The sequence below is a fragment of the Bos grunniens genome, chromosome 17, assembly GCF_055505025.1.
Source record: "Bos grunniens cultivar Pamir isolate PY7600 chromosome 17, Bosgru_T2T1.0, whole genome shotgun sequence".
NCBI classification, from domain to species: Eukaryota; Metazoa; Chordata; class Mammalia; order Artiodactyla; family Bovidae; genus Bos; species Bos grunniens.
Genome location: NC_141181.1, coordinates 72737730 through 72752434, shown reverse-complemented (window position 1 = coordinate 72752434; position 14705 = coordinate 72737730). Strand labels below are relative to the sequence as shown.

The window sequence follows — 14705 nt, the reverse complement described above, 5'->3', positions numbered from 1 at the left end:
GGAGCGGCTTGGCCGAATCTCCTGACAGAAAGAGCTGGCAGCGGGGGGTGGGGAAGAGGCCTGCCAGGCAGAGGTGGGCGATGGAGGAGCCCAGGTGGGCGGGGACAGCGCACACCTAGAGAGGTGAGGTTCTGGAGCTCAGGAAGATCGCTTGCGAGGCCCTCCTGAGGGCCACAAGCCCTGAAGACACGGAATACGGGGCCGCAGAAAGAAGGCCAGGCCAGGGAGGGGGCCAGCTGGGGCCAGGCAGTGGGGAGCTGCCTCCAGGCCCAGCCGGGGCTCGGGGGCCCGGCGTGCTCCCCCCTCCCCCCAGTTCCCGCGGCCGGCAAGGCTGGCGGCTGAGCGTTTCCGGCTGAGGACAGGGAGCCCATTGAGATGGACAGCGGGGCTCTGTGCACTGCCAGACGTGGCCCAGCTGGAGGCTGTGCCCCTGGCCTGCTGCCCCCTGGCCCCAGCCTCTGACCCACCCTAGACACACCAAAGAGCTCGGGGCCGGTGGGGAAGGCGCAGGGCAGGGGTAGCGACACACCGGCTCCTTCCTCATAACCACCCTACCTGTTCCTGCCCGCCTGCCCGGCACCAGCAAGGGGGTGGGCTGAGTGGGTGCCCAACACATTGGATAAAAAGATCAAGGCTGGGCAGACGGACAGGACACGCTTCCCACGTGGTCCTGGGGGGCCACACCTGCGCTCCCAGACGCCACTTGGGTCATGGGGGGCCAGGTGTCTTGGGGTGAAGTCCTTGTCAGAGGGCCAGCAGAGAGGAAGCAGGCAGACCATGGGGGGGAGGCACTTTATTCGGAAAGCTTTGGCCGAGCCCCTGCCAAGAGGAGCCCATCCTGGGGCCCGCGGGGGTGGGGGGTGGGAGCAGCCCTGCCGGGGGCCTATAAATACATCTCCTCAGGCCACTGGAGTCGCCCCTCGGATTCCCAGGCATGTGGGGTGCTGGGAGGCCATCAAAACCAGCTCGACAGCGGAGGGGGCTGGGAAGGACTGGTGGGGGACAGCCAAGCCCCCTGAGGAGCAGAGACCAGCCCTCCTCCCCAGGCTCCTATCAACCAGAGGCCCTGGGGCTCAGCCAGTGGAAGGAGCCTCTGGCCAGGGTCACAGGGAGGGAGCCTCCAGCCAGAGGCACCAGGCCTTGACCGGAGAGGCATCCAGGGTGGAAGTGCTTCTGGCCCCAGCCAGTGAGAAGGCGGCCCAGCCAAGGCACTCTGGGCCAGTGGGAGGTGTTCTCTAGACAGAGCCCTCCTGCCCCTGGCCTTGGAGAGCCCGGCGGGCAGACAGGAGCCCTCCCCAGGGAGGCCGTAGGAAGGGAAGGGTCAGCGAAGCGCCTGTCAGGCCTCAGCCACCGGGATGGGGCTTCCTGCCGCAGCGAGCACGGTCCTGTCCAGGAGGGCCGCGGGGCCTGAACCAGCGAGATGCAGCCTCCCGCCCGGCGGCTCCAGACTGGGGCCCCCGCGGGAGACGCGGGGGCGCGAGGCGCGGGGTGCCAAGCAGCGCTGCTAAGCGGGGAAGTTGCAGGCCCACGGGGCTCCCTTACTACAGCGTGGGCGCGCCCACCCGGCCCGGCTCGCCTGCCAGCTCCCGGCTCTTCTTGCGGGGCGGCTTCTGGATGGGGGTTTTCTTTCGAGGGGTGTCGGATCCGGGCGCGCCGGCTGCCGCCTTTTCGGGCCCCAGGGCCTCAGGCGCGGGGGGCGCGCGGGCGGGAGAGGAGGGAGGCGCGGAGCGCTTGGCCTTTTGCGGAGGCGCCGGCTTCTCTCGGGGGCCCTGCATGCCCGCGGGCCCCTCGGCGCGGCCCAGGCTGCGAGTCTTGTCGCGCAGCTCGGCGGCCAGCATGGAGGCGGCCTCGGGCGCACTGCGCGGGGGCCCGCCAGCGTCCGTGGGCTCTGGGAGGCCCGGGCCTCGGCCCCGAGCCCGAGCCCGAGGCGGGGAGGGTGCCCCGAGGGCCGGCCCCTCCTCTGCCAGCCCGGGGGGCCGCGCCGACGTGTCGCTGGGCGTCCGTTTCCTCTTGCTGGGGCTGGGAGCGGCCTCGGGGCCGGCGGGTGGAGGCGAGGGCGCAGGGGCGGTGGCGGCGGCGGCGGCGGCCCCGGCACCCTGCTTGCCATGGATCCAGGACACCTTGGGTTTGGTGGCGGGGTCGGGTGGTGGCGGCTTCCGGCGCTCGGGCGATGGCGAAAGCGACAGGCCTCGGGCCTCGTCTCGGACCCGGGCCGGCCGGGCCTCGCGCCGGGCCACGCGCGCATACAGCGCCCCTCCGGGCCCGTCGCCGCTGGACGCCGACCGCTCGCTGTCGGAGGACGGGGGGAGGGGCGCCGCCTCCTCCGCGGGCGTGGTCACCGGCGCCGCGGCGGGGGCCTCCGAATCCCGGCTCTCGGCAGCCGCCTCTGACCAGGGAAGAGAGGGCCGGTCACCGCCCGCGGGAAAAGCTTGGCCCTCCAGCTTCCAGGCGCAAGCCACCGCCGGCGCCCCCTCCCGTCCTCTTCCCTCCCTGCTGGTGCTCAGGAGTCCTGGCATCCAGACGGGCCTGGCATGCTCGCCGCGCTGACCGCAGACTTGGAGCCCCTGGGCAGGACAAGGGGCTCCTTCCTGGGCCGCAGCCCCTCAGCCTCGAACCTCTCCCGCACCCCATTCCTGGCCTCGGGGCCACCATGACCACATCTGGCCCTCTATTCCTTATCCTTCCTTAAGGGCAATCAAGACTCAGGCTCACCTGGTCACCTGCCCAGAGTCATTGACGGGGACGGTAGCAGGAGGAGAGGGGCCAGAAGCCCAGAGAGTGAGCCTGCTTCCTGACGTTTGTGAGCCAAGGCTTCCCGTCAAAGTGTGCCTCCAGACCCCCAAGACTCCCTTTCCTGTCTCCTCTTGCCAGCTGCTCCCCCAGCCCAGAAACTTGTCTCTGCCTGGTGTCCCCAGCTGTGAACCCAGCTGTGGCTACCTCCCCAGACCCCTAGCTGAGTCTGGTGCTGGGCAGCACAGAAGCCTGACCTGCAGCCTTAGCTGTATGTCCCCCACCCCCAGCTAACAGCATCACCAGCCCTTCTTCCCTGTCCCTCCGAGCAGAGATCTTTTCAGCGAGAACCCTTTGCTGGGTCAGAGCGAGAGGGGTCCTCACCCCAAGGAGGCGAACTCACCCTCGTGGGGTACGCAGTACACAGGGCCTTCGTCTGTGGTATCGAAGGAGGAGAAGGAGGCCCGGGAGGACCATGATGGTGAGGGCTGCTCCAGCCCCGAGGGCGGCTCCAGGAAGCTGCAGTTGAGTGTGTTGTCCAGGTCATGATGGGCCACTGGGGAGGAGGGAGGCACAGTTGTCAGGGGCCCTGCCTTGCCCCAGCCAGGGCCCTCACCAGCCCTCCTGCCACAGTGAGGTAGGGACCCAACCAGCTGTACCCCCAAGACTCTAAGCAGGGCAGGCAACTCAACAGGCCTCTCCCAGCAGCCAGGGAGCTGACCGAGGTCAGGCCGAAAGTTATGAAGAGAGGGAGCACCTGGCTGGGAGACGCCATCAGGCCCTCCAGGCCATGCTTCAGACCCTGCCCTGCGGCAGTTTCTGAGAGCAAATGCGCAGTAGAGAGGCCACCCTTTGGCTCAGCCCACCTCAGCAGGCTGCCACCCCCAGGCACAGCCTCCACAGATGTAGACCCTGCCAACAGGGAATCCCAGAGGCTGGCCAGCCTGTCCTCCTTGCACAAACAGGAGGTGGGCTCCAGCCCCTACACCCGTGTCCACAGACCCCACCATGCTGAGTGGGCCCAGCGTGGCTTTTCTCAGCTGTCTCCACCTTTACCTCCCAGGAGACTTCATCACCTCGTCCCCTTCATCTTTGGAAACAAGTGGGAAAGACACAGAGAGCTTCCACCCCAGTGTGAATCAGTGCAGACAGAGAAGAGAAAACGGCATGCCCTGCAACCCAGAAGCTGACCCGTCCTGACAGCGGTGGGGGCCCAGGGGTCAGCCTGCCCCCTTTCCAGGGAAGACCCTGGGCACTGCCAGAAGTCTGGGCCGGGGACGGGGGCTTCTTGCGGCAGGGCATTCCCACGCACAGGTCCCGCGTCCACCTGCGGTTCCGCACCAGGACAGACGGTGCGTTCACTCCCGCAGACTGCTGGGGGACGGGACGTCCAGACCACCATCCCTGCCTTCCTCCCAGGCTCCCCCGTATCCGAGAGCCCTCTTTCCTCGCCCTGGGCGCATCTCCCCTCGCCCCTCCCATGGACAATCAAGGCCCCGCCATTCCTATACTGACCCGGTCACGCCCACTTCCCGCAGCCGCCTGCGTCGGGAGTGTTCCCCGGTCATCCTTACCTACGACCTTGGGCAGCTTCTGCCTGCGGAGCGGGATCCGGGGTAGCTTCATGCTGATACGACTGAAGCGTCCGCACAGGCGCTGCGGCGCCTTCTTCCTCCCCAGCGAGAGCTCCCTGCGGGGGCGGGGCCTGAGCGAAGGGGGCGGGACCGTACCTTGGCCGGAGGGGCGGGGCAAGTCAGCGGGTGCCCACCCATGGGGCGGGGCCGGCGGCGGGGCGGGGCCTACAGTGGACGCGGGAAAGGGGGCGGGGCCACCGGGCGGGGCGGGGCGGCAAGCGGGGCCTGAGCTAACCCGGCCCGGGGCCTACAGTGTACGCGGCCCCTCGGGGCGGGGCCTGAGCGAAGGGGCGGGGCCGGGAAAGGCGCACCTAGCCGGAGACCCAGCGCGACGCGCGCCGGGCTACGGCCCGGCCGCGAAGCCTCACCCGCGCGCTGGGTCCTTGCCGCGGCAGGCGCAGCAGCAGCCGAGCAGCGAGAGCAGCAGGCCGAGGAGCAGGGCGAGCAGCGCCCCGGCGCCCATCACGCCCTTGCGCTGATTGGTCTCTGTGGGGAGCGCCCGATCAGAGCGGCGGCCAGCGACCGCCGCGCCCCCGCCCGGTGGCCCCTACCCACTCACCCAGGCGGCAGGCACCGGTAACCGGGTCGCACGAGTCTTCGTGGCAGCTGCAGGCCTGGGCGCAGTCCACGCCGTGGAGCCCGGGCGGGCACGTCAGGTTACAGCTGCGGGAGCGCGAGGTCAGGGAGGCGGGCGGGGTCTGGGGACGCCGCCGAGCTGCCCTCCGAGACGCCTCCCGCGCTCGACCCCGCGGCCGGCCAGCCCCGCGTTCCCTGGCTCCACTCTCTAGGGACTGCGGCCACCCCCACCTCCAGCACGTCCTGGGCGATCAGTGTTTTGGAAATGCATGGGTGCACTCCAGCGCCGGGGAGTCTGGGGGCCTGGCCGAGATCACTGGCCGCGGTGCCCACTTCGGGGGCTGACTCTTGTGTACAGGGAAGAGAGGCTGCCGGACCAGACCCGTGGGTGTACGTGGAGGTCCCTGCTCACTTCATATCATCAGCTCAGGGGAGCCCACTGACCACAGGCTGACCTGGCCGCCAGATCCGGCTTGAACGCCGGCTCCACACCAGGGCAGGAAACTGCCCCCCAAGAGCCCCTGGTCGCTCCCTAGCTGGCTGAGGGCCAAGCCTGGGTCCCACATGGTCGCCAATACAGCAGCACCTGGGGTCTGGCTGGAGCCCTGTGCCGGATACTGACTCCTCAGACCTCTCGTCCCCGGGCACTCACTGGGGCCCATGGACGCCCGGGCTGCAGAGGCATCGTCCGGACTGGAAGTCGCAGTGGCCACTCCCGCAGTCGGCACACACAAACGCGCAGTCCTCGCCGTATGTGCCATTGCTGCACTTGGTCTCACACCTCGGAAGGCGGGGAGGGGGCGTCAGTGGAAGCAGGGCCAACGACCCTGAAGCCCACAGAGCCCAACGCGGAGAGCGGTGGGGGGAGGGAGGGCGGCGGGGGGCTGCGTGTCTGGGGCGCACGCGGGTCGCTCACCGGTCGCCGATCCAGCCCGCGTTGCAGCGCGTGCACTTGCCGGTCACGTGGTTGCAGGCGTGCCCGTCGCGACACGGCGGGCATCGGCGGCCGCAGCCCTCGCCGTAGAAGCCGGCGGCGCACGGCTGGTCGCACTTGGTGCCGTTCCAGCCGGGCTCGCACGTCAGGCAGCGGCCCTCGGCCACGGTGCACGGCTGCTGGCCCTTGCACTGGCCGCATCTGGGGAAGGGACGGGAGGCTAGGCGGGGCCCGGGCCGGCTCACTCCCGCCCCCTCGGCGGCCTGTCCCTCCCTCCCCTCCCTGGGCGGGGCCCGCGCTTACCGGCGGCGGCAGCCCAGGCCGTAGAAGCCGGCGGGGCACGGCTCCCGGCAGTACTTGCCCCTGTAGCCGGGCTCGCACGCGCACGTGCCGTCCACCGGGTGGCAGCGGCCGCGGAAGCACTGGCAATAACGCTCGCAGCGCGCGCCGAACGTGCGCTCCCGGCACTGGCAGCGGCCGCTCTGCTGCTCGCACGGCGACGTGTTGCAGGCGCACTGATTGTTGCAGCTGCGGCCCCACCAGCCCGCGTGGCACAGGCACGCGCCCGTCTGCGGGTCGCAGCGCGACGTGGCGCTGCAGTAGCACGCGCTGGCGCACTGCGGGCCCCACCAGCCGGGCTCGCAGCGACACGCGCCGCTCCGCGGGTGGCACGCGCCGTGCTGGCACTGGCACGCATGCTCGCAGCGTGCGCCCCAGCGCCGCGCGTGACAGGTACACTGGCCCGTCACGTCCTCGCACTGCCCGTGCGGGTGGCAGACGCACAGCTCCTTGCAGTCGGGACCCCAGAACTGGCGCGGGCACTCTGCAGGAGTGGAGACCGGGGAAGGCCCAGGCGCTGGCGAGAGAGCCTGCCAGCTTCCCTCCCGGCGCCCCGCCCCCGAACCAGGCCCCGCCCACTCACCGCCCCGCCTCCCGATCAGGCCCCGCCCTTCTGGGACCCTGCCCGCCCCGCTCCGCTCTCACTGGTGTCGCAGTTGGCCCCGAAGTAGCCGTGGCGGCAGCGGCACTCGCCGGGTCGCACGCACACCTCGTTCTCCGAGCACGTGGAGTTGCCTTCGCACACAGCTGCGGACGAGACGGGCCGAGGTGTCCCCAGTCCAGCCGCCGCACTTGTCTCCTCCTCTCTATGCACCCCCGCCCCCGACCCGGCCCCGATCCCAGGGTGACCCACTCACCGATCCCACACTCGTCCCCCTGCTGCCTCCAGCCGGCGCAGCACGTGAGCTCCTGGGAGCTGCAGGCAGAGAGACTGGCGCCTGAGTCTGAGCCCCTCGCGCTGGGACCCCCCACTCCAGCAATCCCCACCCTCCCCTCGACAGGTGGTTATCGGAGGCGCTGCTGTAGGTTCGGGGGACTCGAGTAAGTCACAAATTTCAGTCATCCAGAGCAAACCCTGGGAGGCAGCAAAGCACAGACCACCCCCAAGAACTCTACAGTTCCCTCTACTTGGGGGTCTTGCCTCTCCTGATCTGTGCCCTCTTCCCCCATCCGCTGGGCCTGAGAAGAGACCCCAGGCGTCTGAGGAGGGGCAGTGGTGAGGTGGGGGTGGGGCAAAAGTCTCTGGGCCTCTAGGACCTGCTCCAGTGAGGTAGCCTAGGGCACCCCGGGGTGGGGCGGAGTCTGGCCCGATGGGTGTCAAGGGCTCAGACCCAGACAGTGCCAGGACTGGCTGGGTCGGGCAGCACATCAGGATGCCCTGTTGGGGCTGAGACAGGCAGCCTCTGAGCGAGGTGGACTTGGCGAGGGGTCTGCTTGGGCAGGGGACACCCAGGGAGTCTGTCCAGGTGAGGAAAGTGCAAGTGAGGGCTGCAGAGCACCAGGGCGAGACTCAGGCTAGAGGAAGGCCACACTGGAATGTCCTCTCTGTGCAGTTTCATGAAACCTCAACTTTATTTGGCTTTTCCAAGGAACAGTAGGAGATAACTTCCTAAGTGCCCCATGTTGGGGTGGTGCAGCCTCTGAGCCCTGGCCTGATGGGGTGGGCAGACACAGAGGTTCGGTGGCCCTGCCCAAGTGAAGCCATGGCCCCTGGTGAGGGTCATGAGGGCTGAGGTGGGGTGTGCCCACACTGTGGGCAAAGGAGGTCGAGAAGGGACAGACACTCAGAATGCAGGTCTGTGGAGTCTCAGATCCTAAAGGCACACGGCCTCCGTCCAACCTGAGAGCAAAGGAGAGGGTCTTGGGGAGGATGGGAACCCAGAACTGGCCATGTGTTGGTGGAGGAGGTGGGAGGGGCCTGATGGCCCTGGTGGGTGGGGTGTCAGGGAAAGGAAAGTTGAGCTGCCCCTTAGCAGGCCCCTCAGAAGATGCCCTCCATGTTCCCAGCTTGAGATGATCACTAAACCCCAGGTGGCACCCAGGACCCCAAGGGAATCCCCTCTCCTGGAAAGGGCTGGATTCTCCTTCGGGCCAAAGATATGGGACCTGGGGAACAAGACCCATAAAACCCCAAACTTCAAGGAATGGGCCAGCTTATCTTCCACAAATGAAACTGGAAACCAGAGACAGGAACACTCAGCAGGGCTGGCTTTTCCTGACCCCCAGCGTCCCCACCCACCCAGCCCAGCCCTGCCCTGGGGCTCCAAGGAGCCCATCTGCGGGGAGACCCGTCACCCCCTGCCTCTTTTGCCAGCCTGAGCCCAGGACTCTGGATGGAGAGCCTCTGGAGCTGGTCCTTCTGCAGGCGACCCTACCAGAATGGCCTGCTGGGACGGCCTGGGAATACTGCCCGCCTTCCGTCCCGGATGGCCTGGCCTCCTCGCTCTGTGACCAGCTTGGGAGCCTGGCCTCAGGGCCACAGGCAGGTGCATCAGACGTCTGGGTCTACCACTTGCTGTGTGACCTTGGGCACAGAACTTAACCTCTCTGAGCACCAGCCGCTCTACCTGTACAATGGGTCCCCAGAGGTTTCGCAGGAGGATTAACAGAGTGAGACGTCTCCAGCTTTTGGCACCAAAAAAAAAGTCACCCCCCCCAAAAAAAAGAAGTCACCCAGGAAATTTCCTGGTAGCTCAGCTGGTAAAGAATTTGCCTGCCGTGCAGGAGACCCCGGCTCAATTCCTGGGTTGGGAAGATCCCCTGAAGGAGGGCACAGCATCCCACACTAGTATTCTTGCCCGGAGAATCCCATGGACAGAGGAGCCTGGCGGGCTGCAGTCCATGGGGTCGCAAAGAGTCAGACATGACTGAGCGACTAAGCACAGCTCAAGAACTCACCCAAGGCTGCTGTGTGCACTTCAGCCCATGCTGAATAGGCCCCAGAAAGCTCCCCCAGGGTGGCTGGCACCCAGGCCCCACCCAACAGAGCTAAAAACCCCACCCGCTGGCGGGACAGAGCCCATGTAGAGGACGAGCCTGTGGGACCTCTCCTCCTAAGACGGGAGGCAGAAAAGGCTGGGACGGGCTAGCAGCCCGGCTGCCTCAGATCTAATGAAAGTCAGAGGTCAAGAGAGAGGGCCGGGGACAGGGCAGCTCCAACGCTCGGGCGGGACCCTGTCAGTCCAGCCCCGAGGCAAGCAGGCGGTGCCTCGCCACAGAGCGCGGTCCCTGCAGCTGGAGCTGTGCTGATTCAGACCTCGATCTTGAACCCGCCCAAATGCACTGCCCACTCACTGTGCCAGTGTCTGGCACAGTGTCTGTGCCAGTGCCCTCTGCCCCCACACCTCCCAGGACTCCACGACGGCCTGGCTCTCCTCCCGCCCCGCCACGGGCACCCCCTCCTCTGCACCCCCTGCTCTGTCCACTCTGGCTCCCTCACGAGGCTCCCCAAGTCCCAGCAAGACACTGGCAATGCCTTGGAGGCCTCCTCCACGTAAGCCCCCACCCCAAGTTGACTCTATCTCAGGGTAAGGCCTGTCTTTCCAGGCTGAGAGGCTGGGACCCCGTGCCCTCCCAGAGACGACGCACAGAGAAACATCTGGCTAGACCTCCCAAAGTGGATCCGGGAGACAGGCCACTTGTCCCCTGCCCCCCACCCCTGACCACCTCATCCTGCCTGCTTCTCTCCCACCTTCTGCCCTCTTGCCCCAGGGTTTCCGGGGCCTCAGTCTTCTCAGGAGCAGGCAGAGCTCGGGTGGTCTCTCCTCCACCATCCCCGTCCAAGCCACCTGGGCCCCTTCCGCACTTCCAGCAGGCCCTCAGCAGGCAGGGCCTGCCCCCGACACCGCCGGGCTCTGCTCCCGGCTCCTCTCCCCTGGCCTCTCTCACTCATCACCTCCGGTTGGGTCTCCCCGCTGAATACCTCCTCCCTAGCCCTTGCCAGATGTCAGATGACTTGTGGTAAGTCTCCCCCCCACACACATGCACACACGCGCACACACACACGCATGCACACACACACACACACACACACGCACACACACGGGACAGCTGTACCCTGGCACTGCCAGGTCAGCACACAGAATGCCTCTGGGGTTTTACTGACAGAGCTGCTCCCCTCCGTGGTCCTCCTGCCTCCAGGCAGAGGCAACAGCTAGTGGAGCTTTGAAAGGCCCAGCCTTGGGAAGGTCATGGAAGAGATGGTCCAGACCCTGGGGAGGGAGGTGGGGCCCCCAGTGGCGGTGGTTCCTGGAAACCAGCTCCACACAGGACCAGGGCCATCCCCTCTCCCTCCCCTTCACGAGGCGGGTCCACCCCCGACCCCATTTGCCAGGAGCAGGGTCCAGCCTGAAGACCTTAAGCGATGTGCCCGAGGCCACGAGGATGCGGAGGCCTGGGGATCTGAAACCCAGCCCAGGCTCCCGGCAACTGGAACGGGCCGTCCAATGGGGAGGTCCGGGGCGGGGGAGCGCGGCCGGCTGGCCCTCGGGTCCCCCCGGTAGGGACCCCCACGGGGAAGGAGGGCTGAGGCGAGGCACAGGCCGGCGGCGATCGCGCCCTCCCCCCTCCAGGCAGCCCCGCCCGCCGCCGCCGCCGCATTCCTGGGGCCGGGGAGGCCCGGGAGGCCCGGGAGGCGGCGGCGGCGTCGATGTGAAGCAGATGGCGGGCCAGGCCGGCCCCCGCCCCGGAGGCGGGGCTGGCAGCGGGGAGGGGTCTGCGCGCCTCGGGATGCGAGCTCGGAAACCCCGCGCGGCCCCTCACAGCCCCTTGTCTGCGACGACCGCCCTGCCCCCGGACGCGGCCTCCCTGGGCCCTGCGGCCCCGGGCGCCCCGACTGCCGGGGGCCGGTGGCCGCCTCTCCAGCCGCCCGCCCGGCGCCTCCCTCCCGCGCCAGAGCACCCGCACACGCCGGCTCCCCGCCCCCGCGCGGAGATGCCCTTGACCTCGCAGTGGCCCCTGACAGGCCGACCGGGCCCTCCGACCCCGGCGCCACCCCCGGCTTCTGGCCCGCGCTCTTGGTCCTCCGTGCGCGGTCCTGGGCCCCGGTTCCCCGCCCCCCACAAGTCCTGTCTTCGCCCGGCCCACATGGGCTTCCCCAGCCGGCTCCTGGGGCACCCGCATCCCACCCGGGAGGGTCCGCATCCTCCCGAGGCCGGCGCCCGCCCTTGTCCTGTTCCCGCTCCCGGCCCACTCGGAGCGCAGGCTCCTCGACGCCCTGCTCCGTGACCACCCTCTTCCCACCCACGTCCGCTCTTCCTAAGACGCCAATCTGTGCTTCCCACTAGCCTGAGACCTCCCCGGCTCCCCCGGCGCAGGGAGGAGGCCGCCGCGGGACTCTCGGCCTCCCTCCCTCCCGGCCCCGGCCACACTCGTCTGCCCGGGCCCTGGCACATGCCCTGCCACGGGCTCGGAATGCGTTTCCCGTCTTTTTACGGCCCTCCCAACCCGGCCCAAGGGTCCTTCTTTTCTAGGTGTGAAATCTCGGACCCCGTGTGTCTGCCCTCCCTGCGCCCGCTGCCCTCCGCTCTCCTCTCGCCCGGGGTATCCTCGGACGCACCGTCGTGGCCCGGCGCCCGGGCTCGGCCTGGAGCGGAGCCGGCGTCGGGGAGGGCCGCACGAGGGGCCCGCGCGTTCCGCGCAGGGCAGTCCCCGGCGCCCCCTCCCCTGTCCCGGCCCCGGGCGTCCCCTCCGGCCCCCTCCCCCAGCCCGGCCGGCTCCTACCCGGGTGCGCGGCACACGTTGCGGCCGCGCGGGCTCAGCTCCTGGGGCGCCGTGGGGCCGGGCAGCAGCCAGAGCAGCAGCAGCAGCAGCGACGGCCCCCCGGCTCCCCGGCGCCGCGCCGGCCCGGCCCCCCGGGGCCCTGCGCCCTCCATGCGGCGCGGGGCAGGCGCGGGGCGGGCGCGGGCGCGGGTGCGGCCGCTGCGAGAGCGGCCGGAAGCGGAGTGCACGGCCGGGCGGGGGGCGGCAGGAGGGGCGCCGGGCCGGGCAGGAAATTCCACATCGGCTCCCTGATCCCGGGCCAGCCGCGGCCGGCCAGGCGGCAGCGCCCGCCCCGCGCGCCAGACCCCACCCTCCGGCCGCGCAGCCGCCCCTCCGCGCGGCCCCCGCCCCCAGGCGGCCGCGCGCAAACTTGGGGCGAACTTGGAAGGGGCCCGCCGGCGGAACCCCCGGCCGCCGCGCCTTTCCTTCCCTCCCCAGACACCCACCCGAGAAGCGGCCCCTGCGCGCTCCCGACGAGGCCCGGCCCCGGGGCGGCGGGAGGAGGGTGGGCGCCAGGCGCTGCGCACCAAAGCCCCCTGGCCAGCGGCGCCTCGGGACCGCAGGTCAAGGCCTCAAGCCGGCCTCCGCTCCCGCGGCGAGGCCCTCCCGCGCCCGGCGATGTGGTCAGCGCCTTCCCAACGGGCGCAGTCAAAGCCTGCAGAGACGGCGGCGCCCGACGCTTGAGGCCTTGGATAGGCTGGGTATGGACCAGAGGCCTGGGCGCAGGGGCCCCCGTAGGGACAGACGGGAGCGCTGCCCGCAGTAGAACGGCCCCGCACCGGCTCTGAGAGATCCTGGAGGTAAAGGCAGGTGGCAGAGGCTGCAGGGGCAGCGGCGGGGACAGTCGGGGATGCATCCCCTGCCTGCAAGCCCTTGTCAAGGTGAGAAGGTGCGCGAGGGGCCTGGGAGAGGGATTCTGCTTGAGAGGCCGTTGGTCCCAGAGGGAAAGATCCAGAAGGTGGAGCCAGGCCCGGAGGCCCAAGGATCCTAAATCCAGAGTGGGGCAGGGGCCGCAGAGAAAGGGTGTGTGTGGGGCCTGGGGACCTGGAGGAAGAGGGGAGCAGAGGGGTCAGACCCAGCTCCAGGCCCAAGGAGTGGGGAGGGCGGCAGGCCTAGGTAGGAGAGGGCAGGGGGGCGGCCAGCTCCCAGCAGAGCTGGGCTGGGCCTCTGGGGACCTCAGAGCCGGAGGCAGGGCCAGGGTAGGGGGTGGGCTATGTGCGGGCTCCCCAAGGAGGGCTCCTGCCTCAGTCATATGGGGGTCCATCAGGGAGGAGGGGGCCTGGTCAAAGGCCCCGACAGGCCCGAGGCTGTGGGCACTGCTGGGCTGGCAACAGACAGGGTGGGAGGGAGCCCCGGGGGTTTGGGGCCCCCTCCGTCAGCCCCGCTGGTGCAGGATGGGGGCAGCCGCGGGCAGGGTGGCAGGGAAGTCGCACTCGTGTGGTCACAAACGCAAACACTTCTCTGGGGCAAGTCAACAGGCCAACCACTTCCGGGCAGCCCTGCAGGCCACGGCCCGATCTCCCAGGGCCCCGGCCCCTCCCACGGAACCCCCGTTGGCCGCCCTACACGGTGGCCAGCAGAGGTCCATGCGGCTGCTCTGTCGGCCCTGCTCCTGGCTCTAGAGGTGTCGCCCAGCTGGACTGGGTTCACGGACGGGAACCTCAGACGCCATCACCTCCGTGCCCCCTCCAGCCCCAGAGCTCCTTCAGACCCCAGCTCTGTGATGGGCACCTCAGGACTGTCTGAATGCAACTCTCTACCCGCCCCTGGCCGTGTGCCACCTGTGTCTGCTGCCCGCAGGACAGGACCGTCCCCAGCCTTGTCTCAGGCCCACCTCGTGCCTGATGGTGAGTTTCCTGGCCCCACCCATGCCCCCGCCGGGAGCCTGGGTACAGGCGGAGTGGGGGACTGTCCATCTGCCTGGCCTGTGCCAGGTGGATACCAAAATGAGGACGCACCCATACGACTGGCCAGCACCCAGGCCAGGTGGAGGCCCAGAGCCTGGGCCTGGCGGGGGTGGCTCCCGGAGAAGGCCGACTCTGAAGGGAGAGGGTGCCGTGGAGGCTCGAGTGCAGCTGGAGAGCCTGCCCAGCTGGCAAGGGCTGCCTGGGCAGGCTGCTGGCCGTGGGCCAATGCTGCGCTGGTCCGCGGCAGGGCCCGGCTGCAGCCCATGTCTTAGGAACCCTTCCGGGGCTCATGTCTACCCTGCCCCATGCCCTGGGGGCCTCACAGACCCTCCTTCATCCCCTGCGGATCAGAGGCCTCTCGCAAAGCCAGGCCTTGGTGCCTGGCTGGGGAGACAGCTGCGGCAGGCCCGGACACTCTGGGGCGGGGCAGACGTCTTAACCCTTCTCCTTCACAGAAACCTCCAAGGTCTGTAGGGACTGTGACCCTGGCCTGCAGGGTGGTGGCAGAGACAGAAACGGGGGTCCCCATTCCGAGCTCATGGTCCCACACCTCACCCTTGGGAGGCAGAGAATGACCCTGGCAAAGTGGCCGTCCTGTCCCATGGGAAAGGACCACCAGGGTCAACGCCGGGCTCGCTGCCTGAAGAGTTAAGCACGTGATGTCATGTGGGGTGAGGCGCGGGGACAGAGCCAAAGACCCACAGCAGTGGGATTCTGCAGGGGTGGGTAAGAGGACCCCATAGGAGCGGGCGGTGTTCTGCTGCAGGCTGGACAGTGCGGAAAATGGCATTGGAACCCCCGCCTGCGGGTCCCACCCACTCAGGA

At 69.0% G+C, this 14705-nt stretch overlaps 1 protein-coding gene across 4 annotated transcripts; it reads right to left on the bottom strand.

The window, feature by feature from the left end:
• Window positions 1-778: 778 nt before the first annotated feature.
• SCARF2 (scavenger receptor class F member 2) lies at window positions 779-12199 on the bottom strand. Of its 4 annotated transcripts, XM_086349192.1 has the most exons (12): window positions 11935-12192; window positions 8188-8319; window positions 7071-7144; window positions 6859-6960; window positions 6178-6697; window positions 5857-6075; window positions 5593-5721; window positions 4924-5027; window positions 4733-4850; window positions 4305-4420; window positions 3134-3286; window positions 782-2386 (listed from the first exon to the last, which is right to left on the bottom strand). In XM_086349192.1, the coding sequence occupies exons 1-12, from the start codon at window positions 12084-12086 to the stop codon at window positions 1542-1544; spliced, it is 2664 nt and encodes an 887-aa protein (XP_086205318.1). In that variant the 5' UTR covers window positions 12087-12192; the 3' UTR covers window positions 782-1541. The 4 variants fall into 4 exon arrangements, with proteins under 4 accessions (XP_086205315.1, XP_086205314.1, XP_086205318.1 ...); XM_086349189.1 differs by lacking the exon at window positions 8188-8319 and having other exon boundaries at window positions 779-2386; window positions 4305-4435; window positions 7071-7129; window positions 11935-12190; XM_086349188.1 differs by lacking the exon at window positions 8188-8319 and having other exon boundaries at window positions 779-2386; window positions 7071-7129; window positions 11935-12135.
• Between the last annotated feature and the right edge of the window lie 2506 nt (window positions 12200-14705).

What these genes read in the sequence shown, in the direction of transcription:
- SCARF2 (XM_086349192.1), bottom strand. Translation starts at nt 12,086, where the DNA reads ATGGAGGGCGCAGGGCCCCGGGGGGCCGGGCCGGCGCGGCGCCGGGGA. An exon ending in GGGGGACGAGTGTGGGATCG is followed by an intron (nt 6,961 to 7,070) that starts GTGAGTGGGTCA and finishes TCTCGTCCGCAG; the next exon opens with CTGTGTGCGAAGGCAACTCC. An exon ending in GCGGGCTGGATCGGCGACCG is followed by an intron (nt 5,722 to 5,856) that starts GTGAGCGACCCG and finishes CCGCCTTCCGAG; the next exon opens with GTGTGAGACCAAGTGCAGCA.